This window comes from Cydia amplana, chromosome 26 (assembly GCF_948474715.1).
Source record: "Cydia amplana chromosome 26, ilCydAmpl1.1, whole genome shotgun sequence".
Taxonomy (NCBI): domain Eukaryota; kingdom Metazoa; phylum Arthropoda; class Insecta; order Lepidoptera; family Tortricidae; genus Cydia; species Cydia amplana.
The window spans coordinates 3,313,584-3,334,805 of record NC_086094.1 but is presented as its reverse complement, the minus strand read 5'-3'; the positions used below and the strand labels follow the sequence as shown (position 1 = coordinate 3,334,805).

Genomic DNA, 21,222 nt, shown 5'->3' with positions numbered 1-21,222 from the left:
ATTAAGGATTGTATTAAGTCCAAATTTGTGCAGCAATGTAGATTTATATTCAATTTCGTCAAGTGGACGAAAACTAGAGCTGGACGAAAACTAACGCACCTACCCTATGACGGCCGTCATATGACGGCACCGTTTTCGGAGGAATCCAAAGCTTAGCTAAATTTGTACCAAAGCGTGCGCAAGTACATGCTCCCTCGTGTGCTAGGACCTCGCTAGCACCAATGAGTAGTTTAATCATTATGCTAGCACTATGCTAACATGTTTGTGTGCCTAAAAACGTCTTAAAAACGTCAAACATTGCAAGCCAACCGTCAACAAACTATAGCGCCATTGCGTTCAATTCCATTATCGTGTTTTATGTGTTTATCACATAAATTAACTGAAATCTAGATTGTTTTTAAAATGTACGAGAGTGGAGTAAATTTAGAAGAACCTGTTAACTACAATTTGTTATTTTGCCACGCTTGTCTTAGCTCTAATAGAACTTTAACTCCGGTTGGAGACTACATCAACATTTATCTCAAAATTTGCGATAATTCACGAATGGTGAGCAATTTCAACTACTAATAGTATTTTACAATGACCTGGTAGCATTTTCTGCAAATACTGCAACAATTAAGGGGTGAAAAACATGTTTTTGTTGAAGAATACAGTGAAGTAGGTATTTTATTCGAATATAGTAGCACCTAAAAGAGAAATGAACTATATTTTTAAATATTACCACAACATATGGTAAATTTAAAGCACTGATTAGCAATATAATGTAGGGTTTTTGGTATTTAGCATACCTAATATAGGTAATTCGTTTTTAAAGTTACGGGTAGTTTGAAATTGAAGACCTAGCATACCTACTTAATACGTTTTTAAAGTTAAGGGTAGTTTGAAATTGAAGACTGTTATTGGTTGGGTGTAAAAAGAAAGACACTTGACGGACGGCTCTCTTTGGTTGTTGAGTCGTGCTAGCAGGCGGTTGTCATAAGAAGAGATTATTGTGAATTGGAACAAGACAAGAAAATAAATGGATAAATATCTTCAAGGTGTTGTTATTTTTACAATAATGATATATTTCCCTGCCAAGATTTCATTATTCTCTAATGCACCTATGTATCCAAAATTAAACATTCAAGTTTGCATGCATTTCAGTGAATATATATTATATTAAAATTAGGCAATAAACACCCTCTCTGAGTAGAATTGGTGGTATCTTTGAGGTTAACAAAAGCTAAGGTTATTGAAGGCTACAAATAAGAGCAGTGTTGTGAATAACGCTTATTTTTAGGCTTAAAGACTCAAGCTCTCGAGACTCGTAAGTCTTGAAGACTCGACTATATTTGAGAATTGTATTTATTTATTTTACGCGTATAGATGTAAGAAATTTCTTTGCCGCCTTTGAGGCGTTAAGCCTCGAGAGTCTTAAGGGTTCGAGTCTTTAAGCCTCGAAATGAATGTTATTCACAACACTAAATAAGAGAGAAAAACAGTATTAGGTTTAAAAAACCTAAATTAAAAATTAAATCTGTTTATTTCAAATAATAGACATTACAATTTCTTAAACCTAGTTACAATATTTAATATGTAAGTTAATTTTTCATGTATTTTTTAGAACTTGACTTCACAAGTAAATGTCTGCTGGGAGTGCCTGGCACTGCTCAAGAAGGTGCAGGCCTTCAGGAGGAAGGTTGAGAATGCGCAGAAGATTCTGGACAACTGTGTCAACCAACAAGTGAGTTGATAAAGTCTTTTTTTTTATCTACTTATTTAAAAGAAGCCTTTATCAATAAGACATGTCGGCTCCGTTGGGCCTCTATAATAAAGAATTTCAGTGTTACTAAACAAAGACATCAAAAACACTGTACACGAATTTTGCAATTTTAGACAGGGGTTCCGCCAATAATGATTGAAATACCCCAATATCCACTGCATAATCCCTACCTTTTAATAGTTGCGCCCTCTTGTCTCAGTCCGGACACATTCCATTAGGAAGTGATGTACATCCTCGGATAGCCAGGCGGCACTCTTAGCCCTAACCTCTGATGTCACCACATCGAGGCTGGTTGAGAACTGCAGGCAACTATTGAACAACCTTGGAGCCAGGAACAAAGTTGTTCTACGTTGGGTCCCAGGGCATGCGGGTATCGTAGGAAATGAAAAGGTCGACGAGCTCGCGCGAGCAGGGGCTAAAGGGATAAACTACAGTCCTGAGCCGTTTTGTGGTATCCCCAAAAGCCTAACGCGGCTCACCCTAAAGACCTACTGTCAATACACAACAATTCAACTCTGGAGGGAAACAACAGGTTTGAACCATTCCAAAGCGCTTATCAAGGCCTTCAGCAAAAAGGCGTCCTCGAACGCCTTAGCGCTGTCTAGGAACCAACTGCGCAACTTGGTAAGGGTGCTTACTGGGCACTGTTGCCTAAATAAGCACATGCACACCATGGGGAAACGTGACATGGGGCGGTGCAGACTCTGTATGGAGGCAGAGGAGACGCCCTTGCACATCCTCATAGAGTGCCCTTGCCTAATGCGTACTCGTGACTTAATCCTGGGCGGGCACATATTGCGCCCGGAGGAGGTAAAGTCTCTCGAGTTCAAAAAGATCCTGCAGCTGTTTGAAGTTGCAGGTTTGGATCGAGAGTTGTAGTAGGTGGCGATCACAATAGATCAGCGATGGTCGCAGTGATACATAGGCTTTGGAGCCTTATATAGCCCCTAACAAGAAGAAGAAGAAGATGTACATCCTCGACAGAGTCGCAGATATCGCAGTTGGGCGACTCTGCTTTCCTCATCAGATGAAATTAAAGTATTAAAGTCTTACATACAGTAAAATATGATAGCTTTTTTCATTAGTCACATTTAAATATTTTTTGGTATATGATGAATCGATCAATTATGAAAATATTATTAGAAGAAGAGGAGCCCTGGCTTGCCTATGGATATGTTTGACGCGCCGCCACTGCTACATAGTATAAAACAAAGTTGCTTCCCGCTGTCTGTAAACTGTTTGATGCGGTTTTTTTTTAATAGATAGAGTGATTCAAGAGGAAGGTTTATGTATAATTTGTTAACCCGTGCAAAGCCGGGGCGGGTCACTAGTTGTTTATAATTAAATATTACGGGACATTTGTTTTCATTCCTTTTTCAGACTCCACTAGAAGACAATCTCTCCAACCTAACTCTCTCAAGCATCGAGACAACCACATTTGACTTCCCAGTTATAGATGAGGATGATAATTATGAAAACTACCTAGAGAATTACATTAAAACAGAATACAGTGACTTGGACAAAAGCACAAGAACGGAAGACTTGTACACAGACAAATCGGATTTGAGGCATGAGGACTCGTATAATGAACTAATGTTTAAAATAGAGGATGTTAGAGGCCAGTGTGACATACTACATGTGCCTATTTTGGATTTGACAGGTCAGTCCTTTTTTTTTTGGGTTCCGTACCTCAAAAGGAAAAAACGGAACCCTCTGTCCGTTCGTCTGTCACAGCCTATTTTCTCCGAAACTACTGGACTAATTGAGTTGAAATTTAGCAAACATATGTATGTTTGTGACCCAAAGATGGACGTATAACGTAAATAAATGAATTTTAAATATGGAGGCCATTTTTGGGGGGTAAATGAGAAAATTAAAAAATAAAGTTCTTCAAACTATATCGTGTTACATATCAAATGAAAGAGCTCATTGTAAGAATCTCAAATATATATTTTTTTATAATTTTAGGAGAAACAGTTCAGCTGTTATTCAAAAAAATAGTCATCACCAGAGTTTTCCGTGTTGAGTAGAATTTGCGTTGTGCTTATCTAATTTGTTCTTGAACTCATTGACACTTTGGGCCGATTCTACGTCTTCTGGGAGTTTATTCCAAGCTTTGACCACTCTGTTGCTAAAGAAGTGTCTATGAAGATTATTGTAGGACCTGCGAGACACCAGCTTATACTGATTTTTATAGTATTTCACAAGTTAGGAGTGTCTTTTCAAAGGGGCTTATTTTTGTATGGTGTCCATAGAGATATTAGGCCCTTTTGAAAAGACAGTCCTCTTGTTATACGAGGCAAAGACATATAACTCCGTATAAGATGAATAAAGTCTAAGGAAAAAACGTGCCTCGGAATTCAAGAAAAAGTCATTCCTTTTATTTAATGTATCCCGACCTCCATCCACAAATAGTAGTTTTCTTACTGGAAGAGCGGGGTCTTCTGTCACAAGTATTTTATACTTACTATAGTTCGTTTTTTTTAGCATTAGAAAGAAGGTAAAGCGATCTTGATATGTCTTAATACAAAAACGCTTTTTAAAAATCAGTAACTATTACTTATGAAAGCAGAAGAATATAAATCACCGTATTAGATTCATAATTGTTACATATTTGCCGTGACTTATTTTTAAAACGTGTTTTTCAATTAAAAGACACATGAAGATTGTTTACCTTATTTCTAATGCTAAAAAAACGAACTATAGAAGACTCCAACCTTTACAACTGTTAACAAATAAACATTTTTCATTTTTTTTCCTGTGTGATCCTTTTGCTAAAGGGTATTAACTAGAAAATATAATAAAAAATAAGCGGTTTTGACTTATTAATAATGTTAGTAGTGGTAATTGCTATAACTGTCCCAAATTTTAGGTATCTACGTCAAAAAGTCTCTGAGAAAAACACATTTAACTGATTTGCAAGACCGAAGTAATCCCATAAGTGTTCCGTGAAAAAAGTTTTGTACGGAACACTAAAAACAATAAATATTTAATGTTATGTTTTATTTTAGCGAGTTCGGCCGAGGTCAAAGTTAAAATAGAACACCTGGATTCCCCGGAAGGTGAGGAAGCGAGGCAGCACCGCCGGTGGCAGCGCTCCGCCATGCTGGTTTATAAGAGGTAATGTCACCAATGTCCATTTTCAACATTGACGTATATCTCAGGACGGGCCTTACGGGCACTAAAAATGGTACTAGTTCAGCGGTGTCACTCACGAATTCGAACCAATCGCATAACGCAACTAGTTGCGACCAATCGCGCGCGTGATGCGAACTCATCAACCAATCGCGTTGTAGCGGTGTCACACCGCTGTACTGGCCCCATTCATGCCCCATTCTTATTGTCCGTAAGGCCAGTCCTGAGATATACGTCAATGATTTTCAAAAGTTCTTTTACCTAACTTTAATTATTGTGATTATCACTGTAGGTTATAAAACAAAGTCCCCCACCGCGTCTGTCTGTTTGTGTGTATGTTTGTTCGCGATAAACTCGAAAACTACTCAACGGATTTTCATGGGGTTTTCACCTATAAGTAGAGTGATCCTTGAGGAAGGTTTAGGTGTATAATTTGTTAAGGGTAACCCATTGAGGTATATACAAGAGACGACATCTCGAACAAAATGTTTCCGCACCTCAGAGAAGTGCATGCACTTCTTTGCTTTTAGTACGTCACCGACCACTGACGAGATGCCACACATGTACAGAAAATTTAAAAATAAATGAAAAATTAAAAAATGCCTTCGTGCGTGTTAAAAAGTTGCAACAATAGCACCAGAAAATATAATAAAAGGGATGGAATAACATTTCACCGGTAAGCAATGGAATAACTGTTGATTTACTATTATTTAGTTTTCAAAGTAAATGTTTGGTCGTAGAAAAAGTATTGTATGCAACGTAGTTTAACTGAGTCAAAAAATACTCGTGGCGTCTTTATTAACAATTTTCGGCTTCGCATGCATGCATGCACTTCTCTGAGGTGCGGAAACATTTTTTTCTAGATGTCGTCTCTTGTATATACCTCAATGGGGTAACCCGTGCGAAGCCGGGGCGGATCGCTGGTAAATTACGAAGCCTGTTGCGGATTTTATCATTCATTAGTTTGATATGTTAAGCACATAAAATGGATAATTTTATTAAGGTTTTGTGGGATCACTGCATAATAAGTAGGTACATAATGCATAATAGGGTATTTGACTGTATATAATAGTATTTTATACAACCGTTGTTTAAGAGGGGTCAAAAAAGGCGAGTGGCGTGAGTAACAATTTGAGGCGAAGCCGAAAATTGTTAATAAAGACGCCACGAGTATTTTTTGACTCAGTTAAACAACGTTGCATACAATACTTTTTCTACGACCAAGCACTTACTTTGAAAAAAAATTGTAAAAACAAATATTTTTCATTCAACAAAAATAATACTAATAAGTGGAATCAAGGACATATATGTAGATAAACAAACCAAACCCGGCCACCGCGCCCCGCGCCCCACGGCCGGTTGGTCCGCGACACCTTCTTGTAACTCATGAGGCCCTGGTACTTGCTCTTAGTTATAGTGTGTCAAAGGACTGTCTTATTTCAAACATAGACTGAGATAATCATACTATCTTTGTCTTACACTAGTACTAGCAGCCAAAAGAAAAGGATAAAAATAGTTTTTTTTGTTCCTATTTACTGACAAATTGGTTTATTAAAATTTTGGATAGTTTTTTTTTTCTCGATTTTGGCCAACCGCGCCCCGCGCCCCACGGCCGGTTGGTCAGCGACACCTTCTTGTAACTCATGAGGCCCTGGTACTTGCTCTTAGTTAAATTACAATTTTGGATAGATTTTTTTCTCGATTTTGGCCACAGTAGCCTATGGATACTAACAAGCAACGCTAAGCGGTGTTCGTAGTCTATGGATCTTGCTATATTACGGGTGTGACATGCGCGTTTCTGACTTCTGAAGCAATTTTATTGTTTCTACTATAGAACCTAATGAATATTTTGTAAATTGGCAGCAATGCACTTAGTACTCATTTGTCAGAGATGACAATTAAAATTAGGTTGGCAACAATGTATTTCATACAATATTTTTTAAGTGGTGATTACACGAAGTATCGTAAAAGTACCAAAAAGATACTGCGTGTATGCACAAATACTTTTTTGGGGAATAGACTAAAGACTTGTCTTGACAACTATAACATAGGGGTTTAAAGGTGTGCGTACGACCTTTTAAATGACAAATAAAGGTACGGGAGTAGAAAAAATAAATTATTTAACACCATGCCTGAAATAAAGCATCAGATAATTACTAGAAAAACATAGACAGCAGTTATTTTTAAACACAAGTTCGTATAGAAATATAAAGTAAATAGGATAGAAATATAAAGTAGGTGAGTTGACCGTGACGTCACTGTGTAATGTTTCATATAAATTCCATATTAGCAAATCGTTTGGCATTTCTAAAAAAGAAGCTAATTTGACTAGTAGGAATATTTTCCTACTAGTCAAATTAGCTTCTTTTTATACAATATTGAATAGGGGAATAGGGTATTCCCTATTGTATAATACAAACAGCAACACTCTTAACTGTCCATCGGTGGACCTAGCTTTTTGTAATAAGGTTTACGAACTGTCAGTTAACAGTGATGGTAGGCTATCTAAGTGTAAGGCCTGAGTGGACGCTCTTGTTGTGCGTGCAGCGGGGCGGGGCGTGCGTCGTGCATGTTAAACAAATGCGCACGTATAGGAGCGGCCTTAGTGCACGCTGCTCACATCACGCGTGAGCCCACAGCCACGCTGCACGCCGTGCCGAGCGAGCGTCCACTCAGGCCTTACACTAAATGTGATTGTGTCCGTGATCCCACAGGATATGCAGTCACCGCTACGCGCAGCACTTCCAGCGGCCCGTGACGGACGACCTGGCGCCGCTCTACAGCCGCATCGTGCGCCGCCCCGCAGACCTCTCCACCATCAGGAGGCGGATCAAAGATGGCGTCATCAGGTAACGCAACACCACATTTATATTAACACTAGGGTTGCAAATAGAAAAAAAAAATGGTTTTTTTTTCACATTTATGGAAAAAAACATGAAAAAAAACCTGGCACCATGGTTTTTTTTCTAAATTAGGTTTTTTTCAGATGAACAAAAATATGCCACAATAACGGTTTTTCGTGAGTAAGTAACTTAAAACTAAGTACATTAAAGTAAGTATGTCAGTACAGTATCCGGAATCCCTGAATTCCCCGATGCGGCGACGAGAGGCGTTGGTGTTGCCAACAGTAAATTGCGATAACTACCACTACAGATTTCATTTATGTTGTTATTAATCAAAGTTGTTAAATTAAATTGGTTTAATGGTTAACATAAAGTCTCAAACAAGTAAAACAACCGTATAAAAGTATTAACTGCCTTGCAAATTTTGAATTTACATACTTTTGAAAAAAAATGTACTCCAGAAAAAAACGGTTTTTTTTTTCACGGTTTTTTTTTGTTTTTTTTTTCAAGTCAGAAAAAAAAACCGTTTTTTTACAACCCTAATTAACACCATACACTATGAAGACGAGGCTTTATGTGTGTTACCTCAGTAGGCAAGTTTTCGGCGCGCGAGTGTATGTGCATCACCTCCAAGAAGTCTGCATATGACATCTTTCCACCCTTGCCTTTCAGGTAACCTGCAAGAAAAAATGTGAAAGCAATTTTGCCAGAAAGTTTTAGTTTAGCCATAGACTAGGAATCCTCTAGACGGAGTTTAGAGCAATTAACTTTAAACTTCGTAAAAAGGTATTTTATAAAAAGAAAAGAAAACTAATATCAGAATTTTTGATAATTCATCCCCCAAAGTGGTGAACAAGGGGTTAAAAATTTGTTTGGAGGTCAAACATTTATTTGAGTGCGGGACTTGAATCGTTGTATAAAGGCATATTATTAGAATACAAGAAAAGTGATTTTAGCGTTTTTAAAAAATCATCCCCTAAAAGGTTTAAAAAAGGGGTTGTAAGGTTGGTAGAGGGTTCAAATTTTATTTAAAGCTAGGAATTTCTAGCTTCGTAAATAGGTAGTTACGTAGTAAATTTTATTAAATAGTGGACTTGAAAATCTCCTGGGGGTTGAGAGGAATTATATCGAGAACAATTTTATTCAGTTTGGGGCTTGAAATTTCGTAGCCAGGTTGTGAAAGACAAATCTAATAATTAAGTTGTATAATACTTAACAAATGATTAACCGTCCCTACTGCTATCTTTTGCTGCATAATGATCTAAGCTAATGTACAAATCCACGCGTACGAAGTCGCGGGCAACAGCTAGTTATATTATATTTTTTATTGCAAATTTTGAGGAAAGGAAAACCTATAAACGGTTTTCCAGTTTTATAAGAATTTTTGCTTGAAACCCTCGCAACGGTCAAGATTCCATTTTTCGATAAAATAAAACATTGCATAAGTAGGTAAAGTACTTTAAATGTCGATGAAATATCATGTGTAAAAAAGTTTCGATAAAATGAATATTCGATGTTTTAAGCTTTCGACAAAACGCATTGTCGGTGAAATGATATTTCGATGAATGGTACCTTCGATTGATCAAGCTTTCGTCTAAAAGTAGATTCGATAAAAGGTCTTCGACGAAACAACTATCGGCAAAACATCTTTCGAAATGGCGTAGGTAACCCCTTTAAAATATTAGTTTATGTTACTTATGAACGCAAAAATGTAAAAGATCGTATATGATTTATAATTCTAACCATAAAGTAAGTATAGTATAGAGTAATCGGCCCATACAAGCCTCGCTTAGTTCCACAAAAATCCAAGAGATGTCACTCAGAGCACCATTGGGCCTAAATATATATTTGTGTTATTTCAAATCTTGCCAATTTTTAAATTAACATGTATAGTTCTAATTTATTTAGCATATTACAACAAAAACCTTTTAAAACATCCATTTACACATAGTAAATCGACGCAGAAAAAAATAAATAAATAATGGCATGAACTATTCTAAGCGCCATCTATCGCATTACTAGACAGTTAGTTTCTTGCCGTTGTAACACACTAAATAGCTCGATTGTTTGAGAAAGACTATCAATAGATGTCACTGTAGTAAATCCTCATACTTTATGATCATATCACAGACAACATATCAACATTATTAAGTAATAAATAATATAATTTTTCTCAAAAATGGACGGCAAAGTCGACGTTGCCGGTTAAAAAATAGGTCGCGAAGTGTGTAGTTTATGGTCATTCTAAAAATTAAAAAGTTAAAAACATTGCTGTCTCGATTTCGGGACTGCAATGTTGCATACAAATTCCATTATTAAACGAGTTCCAAACTTTTTAAAACTTTAAATGGCCATATCAAATGAAGGCATAGGTCCATTAAACAGCCGAACAGATGATCAGCACTTATTATTAATATAATGTTGGTACCGCGACTATTTAGGTGTCTCAAATACGTTGGCGTATTTTCAGCAGAAAAATACACTTCTATTTTTTTTAAAGGCGGCAAGCAAATCTTTTTAATGGTTTTACTTTTCTCTGTGAAAATTAGAACGTTGCTTCTGTAAAATATCTCTTGCACCATTTTTGAGAAAAGCACTATATATGACTCGGCTGGAAGGCTACTTGCTGGCTTCGGATTCAATTAAACGGACTCCCAAGGTCGTCCGTTTAAAACGAATCCTCAGCTTGCAAGTAGCTACTTCCGAACCTCGACAATAATGTACTATTGTTCTTAGAAACGTGATAATAATTAAAATATATTAAACCTACATGGTATCATCAGCCACACTGTTAAGTGTTAACTGTACCGATGTACAGTTAGGAGTGTTGCTGTTTGTATATTAATTTACTTAACCTTACGCATTACAAAATTGTCCTCATATAGCTATACATATATTTTAGGACAGTCTTACACTAATCGACCTACTTGGTAACAAAACATTGTAAATTCTTGAGTAGTTTGAATAGCAGGGCAGGTGACAAAAACTTGCTCAAAAGCATAGAAGGTAGCATCCTATAGAAGTGGTGTACGCGTGCCTCCGTGAGGGACAAAACATGTAAATTCGACCAATCATAGCGTCGCATTGCGCCGCTATGATTGGTCGAATTTATTTGTTATGGTGGGCAACAAATGAATTCGACCAATCACGGTGGTCAATTTACGGTGGGGAATAAAACAAGATGTGAGACTGTGACAAGGACAAACAATAATAGCGCTTTCGCTGCTACTCCTACTGAAAGATACATAAGACTATCCCGTTCTGTCAGTTATCCCCTGCTTCTATTCATGCTCAAAAGAGAAGAGACATCCGACATTTAAAAAAATATCCCTATATGTATGAGAGCAATAATACAATGTGTAAATGTAAATACATACATATCTTATATTTTATGATCATATCAAAGCTGGAAGTCCTAGGTTCGGATCCCCCTAAAAGTGTATTAATATGGTGTCCCATGGTGGTGGCCCATTTGTCCCCGCCGCCATACAAGAGGTGTGGACAGATGGGAATAGATATAGACCATTAATATATACACACACAATTAAAAAACAAATAAATGTCCTATGAGGATTTGAACCCAGGACCTCCTACTTCATAGCACATAGCAGAGCAGGGTCACTGTCACTACTGACTAGCTAGGAGGCCGTAGAAATAATATACAATTTATATATATTTAAATTAAGTACAGTCAGCGTCGTATAGTAGGTCGCATCCAAAGTATTCAAATAGTTCAGTACGCCATACAAATAATATGGTGTACCGAACTATTTGAATACTTTGGATGCTACCTACTATATGACGCTGACTGTACTTATATAACAATTAACAAATCAGACTGGCAGCCACAGTTTAATGGCTAATCTAGGATTAAAACTTTTTAGTGGCTTGCCATTATGTTCAAAACATTTAGCTTCATACCACATCAAATATTTAAGTTTACCGCCCCATTGCCCGCCAGCATTGAACAAATTGGTTGTTAGTGGGTAGACAAAATAAAGTCACTATCATGTTAAACATTGAATTTATTAATTGTATTTTATTATTTTTAAGAGAATCTTCATAGCATGTGTCTGTCCGTTGAAACAGGAATCAATCTCAACCATCTTCCACTCAAAATATTTTACTTGTGGTACAGTCGCCATCAGATATATCGGAGCGGCCAAGGCGCTCACAAATATCTGAACACGCCTCTATTGTCAGGGCGTTAGAGTGCGTGTTCAGATATTGTGAACACCTTGGCCGTTCCGATATATCTGATGGCGACTGTACAGAGATGCATTGACTATTTCATCTTCACTCTCTTGTTGCATACATTGTAACTTCTAGTGGCTAGAGGCTGGGTCCTGAAATCAGAAACATATTTTTTATATATAAAATGTAATAATATCACAATAAAGTTTAATACACATTGCCTTCACATTGGAGTCTGTTTGCAAACACTAACCATTGTATAGATTTAGACCAAGAAAAGTATGCAGCGATATTGATCGCCTGCGCAGTACATGTGTTATTTTAAATGTCAAACATCTTTGAAATTATGACGTACCTTTCTTCTTTCTTGCTCTAAGTCTAAATACTTTGGAATCTTTTGCTTGCTCGGGTATCAATATTAGCATGGGGGGTTAAAATAAAACTTGACAATAGTTATTAGTGGGCAAGGGGGCAAAGCAGTTGTTTAACCGCTCATGCTAATGTTGATTCCAGGGCAAGCAGAAGATTTGAACTATGAGCGTAGCGAGTGGTTCGAGAAGTGGAATCTTGAGCGTTGTGAGAATTCAAGGCACGAGGGTTAAACAAACATTGCCACCTAATGAAACACAGAATTTATCACCATGCCAATGCAGGGAAAATACCAACTATAAAATACCAAAAAAATCAAATCCACATGAACATTATAAAGAATTTATAATTCAAAATCATCATTTAAAAGTAAATTCTACCAGCTAACATAAGGAAACTCAAAATTTAGATCTGATTACTTTGCCCCACATGTGGGATAAATCATAAATGCAATTTTCTCATTAGTATTTGAACAATCAAGGGGGCCTTTACCAGTTGGTGTGGTGATAAATTATTTAATTAACCTTTGTATTCAAAACAAACTTACCTGAAGTGTTAATTTTTTATCAATTTTATCATTTATTGGCAAACAGTAGACACTGTCAGATTAATATGTAGGTTTTACCATTAGTAGTGTTCCGTTACTACATCGGCAATTCACGTCATCATCACAGGTCTTTTCGTCTATTGCAGACGATTTATGCATTGCTGTTTAGACAACGGGTTTGGTGATTGTGGAGGCCGATGCGTGAGCGGCACGACCTCCCACATTTTGGGCACATGTCACGCTTAGCACAGTCTTTAAAGCGCCACATCGGTCTTCCAACTTTCCTTTTAGCATACCTACGCAACTGCACCAAGCAAGACACGTCTAGGTATTCTATTCACGTACTTGTACTATAGTTCAAATGAAGCTATAATATGAAATTAATAAGTTTGTATAAACAGAAACAAAGCAAAGGCAACCAACAAACGCGGTGCCGCTTTGTGGCGACTTGACTATTTGACAGTTTATTTTTAGTGTTGCCGTTGAAAGTTCTTTCTTGTCCCTAAATAGAGCTTTTATGATTTATTATTATACAATATTATTAGTTCAAATAAAATATGATATTCCAAAAGACTACAAATAATATTATATAGTACTTAAATTCCAAAATAATGATAATTATGCCTCAGTGTCCATTTCTGAGGGCCTACCGCGAACCACGTTCGACGTGTTGCCTCTCTGTCGCACTTGTAAATTCGTACGTAAGTGTGACAGGGAGGCAACACGTCGAACGTGGTTCGCGGTAGGCCCTCAGCTTTTTTAAGGAACAGGCGTATAACATTACCCTGAAGTAGGGGACTAATTTTAAAATAGCAATAATCATTACTTGATGCCGTTTTTGACGTTTCTGTGCACGCTGTTGTCTGTCTATACTTATAGGTCACATAATTAGTGATACAAACACCTGCCTGGTCAATATACGCAAAATTAGATATATTTATTCTAATTATAACAGAAAAAGTTTATTAAAACAAACATTAAATGCTTTTGTATAATAATTTCAGGTTTGATAGGTACGGGTTTTGCCATGGGAGAAGTTGAAAAGGAACGTTATGAAAACATATCTTTGTATGTATAGGTACTAAGATGGTACAAATCATGTACAAATCTGTTGCTTAAAAATAAAAGCACGACGCGACGTTGCCAAACTGCTATGAGTTACTGCGAAGCGAGTCCAGTTTAACTCGACAACGTCGCATCGTATTGTTACAATAGGGTATTTTCGTACTAGTCAAATCAGTTACTTTTTTATAGTTATTGCAATGCAACTTGTATCGTAAATTTTTAGAAGGCACGATAAGAGTGAATTGAGCATGAATTGAGGTATTTTATCTCATTAGGATCGAAAGAGCTCGTGAATTTGAGTACAAATAACACAAAAGTGGCAAAAAAGATCACAATATAAAAAATGGCAAAAAATAGTAGTTTTCGATATAAGTGCGAGAAGTATGTCATTTTGCACGAGTACCGAGCTTTCGATTTTTCCGGAAATATACTGAGGGGCTACCGCCAAAACCGAAATTCGCAAATTGCGGGGATCTTTCTCTTTTACTCCAATGCAGGCGTAATTAGAGTGACAGAGAAAAATGCCCACAATTTGCAAAATTCGATTTTCGCGGTTATAGCCCTGTCACTTACAACGGATGCCTTTGCTTTGATATCTGGTGGCGTTAAATTAACTCCAAAATCGTCTGAATCACTCATTTTTAGGGTTCCGTAGCCAAATGGCAAAAAACGGAACCCTTATAGATTCGTCATGTCTGTCTGTCTGTCTGTCCGTCTGTCTGTCCGTCCGTATGTCACAGCCACTTTTCTCCGAAACTATAAGAACTATACTGTTGAAACTTGGTAAGTAGATGTATTCTGTGAACCGCATTAAGATTTTCACACAAAAATAGAAAAAAAACAATAAATTTTTGGGGTTCCCCATACTTCGAACTGAAACTCAAAAATTTTTTTTTCATCAAACCCATACGTGTGGGGTATCTATGGATAGGTCTTCAAAAATGAGATTGAGGTTTCTAATATCATTTTTTTCTAAACTGAATAGTTTGCGCGAGAGACACTTCCAAAGTGGTAAAATGTGTGTCCCCCCCCCTGTAACTTCTAAAATAAGAGAATGATAAAACTAAAAAAAATATATGATGTACATTACCATGTAAACTTCCACCGAAAATTGGTTTGAACGAGATCTAGTAAGTAGTTTTTTTTTATACGTCTTAAATCGCCTAAATACGGAACCCTTCATGGGCGAGTCCGACTCGCACTTGGCCGCTTTTTATTTAATAACTTATGCTTTCTTGGCAATTACTTACAAACATAAATCACTTTAAATGTTGAATAAAAAAGGCGGGAAGGGAATAAAAAAAGTTTTACTTTTAATTGCCATTTTTTTCAATGTGGATTCTGTTGTCACTGTTGTCAGCATTATGCCAATTGAAGAGAAATTGTATTATTAAAATTAATAAAATTAATTTTCAGAACATATAATTATACATGGTCAACCAGATCTTGACAGTAGAAAAAGGCGGCAAATTTGAAAAATGTAGGCGCGAAAGGATATCGTCCCATAGAAAATTTGAATTTCGCGCCTTTATTTTACTGACAAGATTTGGTTGACCAGCTATATGTAAAAAAACATGAATCTTTTTTTATTTCATTATATTGATATATATCTAATTAATTACATTTATATTAAGTGTATAAAGTGTATTGTACGAACGTCAGCTTCATTCTGTCGCGCGCTGTTCAAGTAATACTATTGGGTCTCGAATAATACTCCTTTATGCCCAATCGCGCGTTGTTCAGGTGGGTCATTTATAAGCGGGTCTCGCATAATACTCATTTATTTAAAATGTATCAATCAGATTACTTTTTAGCACTAGTGTAAAAAAATCAAACTTTACGCACGATTTGCAGCTACAAAAACTAAACTTTTTGAGCAATTGGATTAAAAAAATATAAAGAAACGCTCAAGTACCAGTGGCATGGTGGCATATAGACGGACTTACGCCAGTAGTAATGTCTAATCCTTTTGCCATGCACCAATGGTAGCATGCGCAAAATTATTATGACAGGTATTTATTTTCAGCCGGTTTAAATAGTTTCGGCAAGACTTATGTAGCATTCTTATAATATATAAATATTATCATCACCACAGTATCGTTTTCCGAAATTACTTTATGGTTATACCGTTTGGCTACGCTATTTCTCTGTACCCTGCCTCTCCCTTCCCTCCCTGTACTCCTTAAGTGCCCGAACTCTCTTTACTCATACTGAAAGATACATAAGACTATCCTGTTCGGTCATTTCCTTCCACCCCTCATGCTTGATCCAGTTTTAAACTAGATTCATGATTTATTCAATACGCTATAAAGCGACATCTGTTGATTACTTCTAATCGTTGGCAACGACATATGTCTACTAACTTTCAATGAAGACGTATAGATGTCGTTAGGAATTCTATGATTTGGATGTGACACAGCGCCATCTTGTATCCATGATAGGCAACAGTGCTTTTTCAGTGACGCCATCTGGTAATGGTGCGCTTTTAGGCGGTCACATTTGAATGTATGGGATAGCAGCGTCTGTATATATGTAGTCTGTGTTCTAACCTAATATATATGCTGTGACTTTCTATGGTGATTTTTAATAAAAAGACATGACAAGATCCCTTACCTTGTTTCTAATGCTTATAAAAACGAACTATAGTCATAGAGAAATATAGTAAGACAAGAGTGCTCACTCCATACATCAGTTTTAGTACCAAAAAGAGTATTATTTTCATAGTCGACATCTAGCATCGAGGAGCGGAATTATCAGTACTGTTACTTGACAATAGATGTAGCACCGACCGGAAGGTCTTATGTTGTTGAGCACTAGAATTTAGTCTAAAAATAATAGTCTTTTTGGTACCAAAACTGATGTATGGAGTGAGCAATCTATGTATATTTTTCTTTATGCTATAGTAGAGCCACACAATGATATTATATAACTATAGATCGGTTATACTCATACTTGAGGAGCACAAAAAATACTTCCATATTTATGTCTGCGCCTACGAAGAAATCTGTTATTTTTAATTAGTTTCTCATTAGCTCATTACATCCATCTTTGTCACACTCGTTGATAAATATAAGGTCGTCTCTTTCTCTTTCGGTGTGCGGGAGCTCGTTAGCATGTGCACATTTCTCGCTTGTCCAGCCGCGTCTAAAGGAAACTTGTCCAATTTGTCACAAGGTAAGCGCTTCAATTTTGGAACGCCTATAACCTATCTTGAGTTATAAATCATTGTTGGAGCCACAGCATTATTTTGTTGTTTATTTGCCAGAACGACGGCGGAGTTCACACGCGCGTTGCTGTTGATGTTTTCCAACGCACTGATGTACAATAGCAGCCACCACTTCATCTACCAAATGACGCTAGAATTTCGCGAGGAGGTGAGAATTAATTTTCATTTACATCTAGCGGTGGAGTCGAATGTCTCAAAGTAATTTCTAGTAAGTTTGGGTGGTATTACTCGTATTAGGGCGTTTTTTTTTTCTTGTCCCCTACACTTTTTTTTCAAATTTGGGATTTTTATGTTATATCTACTCAGAATCACGAGCTCTTTCTATCCTAATAGGAGAAAAAAAGTGTCCCAAAATTTCCATACATTTTTCGATCTTTCCATTTCGCGACCGCCATAAAAAATGGCGACGTGAGAAATGGTGACGTAATGGAAATAAAAACCTTAGGACACTTTTTTTCTCCTATTAGGATAGAAAGAGCTCGTGATTCTGACTAGAAATAACATAAAAATCCCAAATTTGAAAAAAAAAGTGCAAGGGAAAACAAAAAAAAATGCCCATTAACATATTGTTTTATTTAGACGCTCCGCGAGTTGTCGTTAATGACGTCAGCGGAAGAGGGGGCGGGCGCGGAGTGCCCTCTGGCGCGGCTGCTGCGCCGCCCCGCCCCCGCGGCGCCGGCCCCGCCCACTGCGCCGCCGGCCCCGCCCACCGCGCCAGCGCCACGCCCCAAGCACGTGCCCCCGAGGCGGAGAGCTTCTGTGCTAGATCGACCACAACACGGTAATACCACAGAATAAGTATAAATGGGACATTATCTATGAAAAGGGACCTTATTGTCGATGGCGCTTACGCCGCACAGCGTCGCGCGGCACTGTATTTATACCGGAACATCGTTAATAATGGCGTAAGAACCATCGACAATTAGGTCCCTTTTCATAGATAACGTCACAGATGGTCAAACCAATTTGTCATTAAATACTAGGAACCAAAAAACTATACTCATCCTTTTCTTTTGGATGCCAGTACTAGTGTAAGACAAAGATAGTATGATTTTCTCTGTCTACGTTTGAAATGAGACAGTCCTTTGACACACTATAATAGTATTATCATACAGAACGGCCACGCACCGCCCCGCCCCGACTCGCATTACCTCGCCCCGCGACATGAATCTGCCGGACTTCTGGCGTGCTCTCAGTACAGCGACTTACCCACACATACACAATGACGCGTGTACAGACGTGCCGCGCACACATATAAACGCAAATGATTTTTGATGTATGGCGTGTCCGCCCTGTGGTAATACATTACGACATGGCCTCCATGGCCAACGACAGTCTAATTCCTATGAAAATATGCCATTTATATACCGTAGTATCGGCCCTTCCACATTTTGTCATTGCCAAGCCAGTACAAGTTCATAGTAAGCTCCGGAGCCATTCTCGAAGCCTCTGAGGGCTCCGCAAAAATACTTTTAATGAAAGGATAACACGCCCGCTCTTCTATAGGTATGTCTGGTCCACCGTGACGAACGATTTTTTTAATTTGGGGTTCCGTCATATTTCGCTTTCCAAATGGGGTCACCAAAAAACTTTGAGAACAGGTTCTGCAGGGGCATAAAGCTTTGGATTCCTCCGAAAACGGTGCCGTCATATTACGGCCGCTATATAGCGTTGACTGACGTCACTAGAACGTTGTCTATGTAAACAAGATGGCGCGGTTTCCTAGACGGCGTTACGTTACGTTGATTGTCAACGTAACGTAAGATGACGGCCGTCATGACCTTGTCGATAGTTTCGTAAACGTTTTATTAGATAGCGGTGACGCCATTTTGAATAAATGACACGAGATTTGAATACATGATTCCGTACTACGATTATTTTCCTCTTCTGATGATATTTCATCCTCCAAGTAAATGATAGATGATCAAGCAAATCTTGTCAGTAGCAAAAGGCGCGAAATTCAAATTTTCTATGGGAGGTTATCCCATCGCGCCTACATTATTCAAATTTGCCGCTTTGACCTTGGTGGATGACGGTGTGTTATGACGCCGTAGTACTTTCCACATGTCGCCACCGTAAAGACGGCCGTGTTTTGCTGCCGCTATATGACGGCCGTCATATGACGGCACCGTTTTCGGAGGAATCCAAAGCTTTAGTCTATAAAATGCCAAGCTGTTGCTGCTGAGCCGAGAACTTCCGTCTCTTTTGACTACTGACATACGCTAGATAATACGCTAGATAATAAGTATGACATTGAATTAATTTAGGATTTAATTATTATTTTTTTTAAATTATAGCTTGACCTACTAGTACCAACAATAAATCTACTATTAACTATACGATTAGAAAAGACGTCCGGAAAATAAACTATACTATATTTTGACAAAATAATTCCATTAACTATTTAATATTCCAATTTATTTATTGACATTGTAATCCTGAATTAATTTATGTGACTATGTAGATGCTATTTTATTAAATAATTGGTAACTTTAAATGATTATGTTATATAACCTGATAGAATCGTATAAAGTCCTATATAACTGTAAATATAAGTACCTACTATTGTGTGCCCTTACAGGGTGTCATGAACTGACCTCTTAAATTGTAACACCTTATTATGTACATGACAATGCAATATTGAATAAATGACTAAATGACTAAATGACGCCGCTAGATGGCGCTTTCCGACCCGATATGTCTTGCAACCATCAACCTTGCGTCTATTTTGCGGTTAAGATCGGTTTTCCTAGGATAGCGGTGCCGTCATATAGCGGCCGTCTCCATACTAAATAATACGGCTAAATATGGATGTCGTAGTATTTGTATGGAGACGGCCGCTATATGACGGCACCGCTATCGGAGGAAACCAAAGCTTTACAAGTTTTGCGCTGAATATTTTACGCATAAATACGCCCCAAATATTTCATTTTGTCTATAGTTTCTTACTCTATTCGATGAGATTTTTAAGCGCTGGTGGCCTAGCGATAAGAAGGTGCGACTATCAACCCGGAGGTCACGGGTTCAAACCCCGGCTCGTACCAATGAGTTTTTCGGAACTTATGTACGAAATATCATTTGATATTTACCAGTCGCGTTTCGGTGAAAGAAAATGTGAGGAAACCGGACTAATCACAATACGGGCCTAGTTTACCCTCTGGGTTGGAAGGTCAGATGGGATTAGTTGCCAAGCGGACCCCAGGCTCCCCTGAGCCGTGGCAAAATGCCGGGACAACGCGAGGAAGATGAGTTTCTTACTTGATTTCTATAATTTTCCAAAAGTCCACCAAATAAACATTATCGAACGAGCGAGCGAAGCGAAGTGAAGTTCTTACATTCAACTTGGAGCACACGGCTGGCTAGGGGCACGTCCCGGCATTTCGATGTTTTTAAGCTGAACTTGGCTGAACTATCAGAGGATAGTTTGATACACAATAACTTAAGTAAATTTGTTCTAATTTAAATTAAATTGGGTAAACGTGTAGTTGAGGACATTATATTTTAGTCATTAAACTATGAGCAGGCTCGATCAAGGGGTTATTGAGCTAGAAGAGCTTAGAAGGCTAAAAAGCTATTTGTGAGGGGTCTTGCTATTCTGGTCATCTTTTTTGCAAGAAAGTATGGTCGAGTTTGGTATCAAATGAAAGTGCTCGGCTTATACATTTATAATATAGTTTTTAAATTTACAATTTTAAAATAATGATCTAACATTTTGGCGAACCGCGAGTTCTCAGTTCGGGGCAAACTACTAGTTTTAATTTCTCCCCCAGACCATATTAAGCCACCTGCGGCGCCGCGCGCCCGCCGGGCCTCCGTGTACGAACCAGCGGACCCCAGGCCGACGGAACCCCGAAAACGAACCAAATGGGACTGGCCCAGCCTAGAAGACGAATATCTAATAGCTAAGAAATACAAAAATAGTGTTGCCGTGTTACTATAGAATATATTATAATTTATTTTTACAAGTGTTGTGATAGGGTCTCTATTGTTTCCCAAAAAGTTAACTCATAATGTATTGTTTGCCCGCATTTTCGTTTGTCATAATTCATTTGGTTCAGAAACGCGTCACTTTTCAGGGTTG

At 37.8% G+C, this 21,222-nt stretch overlaps 1 protein-coding gene across 1 annotated transcript; it reads left to right on the top strand.

The window, feature by feature from the left end:
* The first annotated feature begins 331 nt into the window (after nucleotides 1-331).
* On the top strand, nucleotides 332-21,081 carry LOC134660035 (uncharacterized). The gene is made up of 8 exons (XM_063515735.1): nucleotides 332-546; nucleotides 1,604-1,723; nucleotides 3,143-3,422; nucleotides 4,774-4,882; nucleotides 7,612-7,746; nucleotides 17,181-17,289; nucleotides 17,721-17,922; nucleotides 20,912-21,081. The coding sequence occupies exons 1-8, from the start codon at nucleotides 403-405 to the stop codon at nucleotides 21,079-21,081; spliced, it is 1,269 nt and encodes a 422-aa protein (XP_063371805.1). The 5' UTR covers nucleotides 332-402.
* The last annotated feature ends 141 nt before the right edge of the window (nucleotides 21,082-21,222 follow it).

Bases quoted from the DNA above. Each gene is read 5' to 3' on its own strand.
- LOC134660035 (XM_063515735.1), top strand. From the start codon at position 403: ATGTACGAGAGTGGAGTAAATTTAGAAGAACCTGTTAACTACAATTTG. The intron at 17,290-17,720 runs GTGAGAATTAAT...TGTTTTATTTAG, and splicing joins CGCTAGAATTTCGCGAGGAG to ACGCTCCGCGAGTTGTCGTT. The intron at 17,923-20,911 runs GTAATACCACAG...TTTCTCCCCCAG, and splicing joins GCTAGATCGACCACAACACG to ACCATATTAAGCCACCTGCG.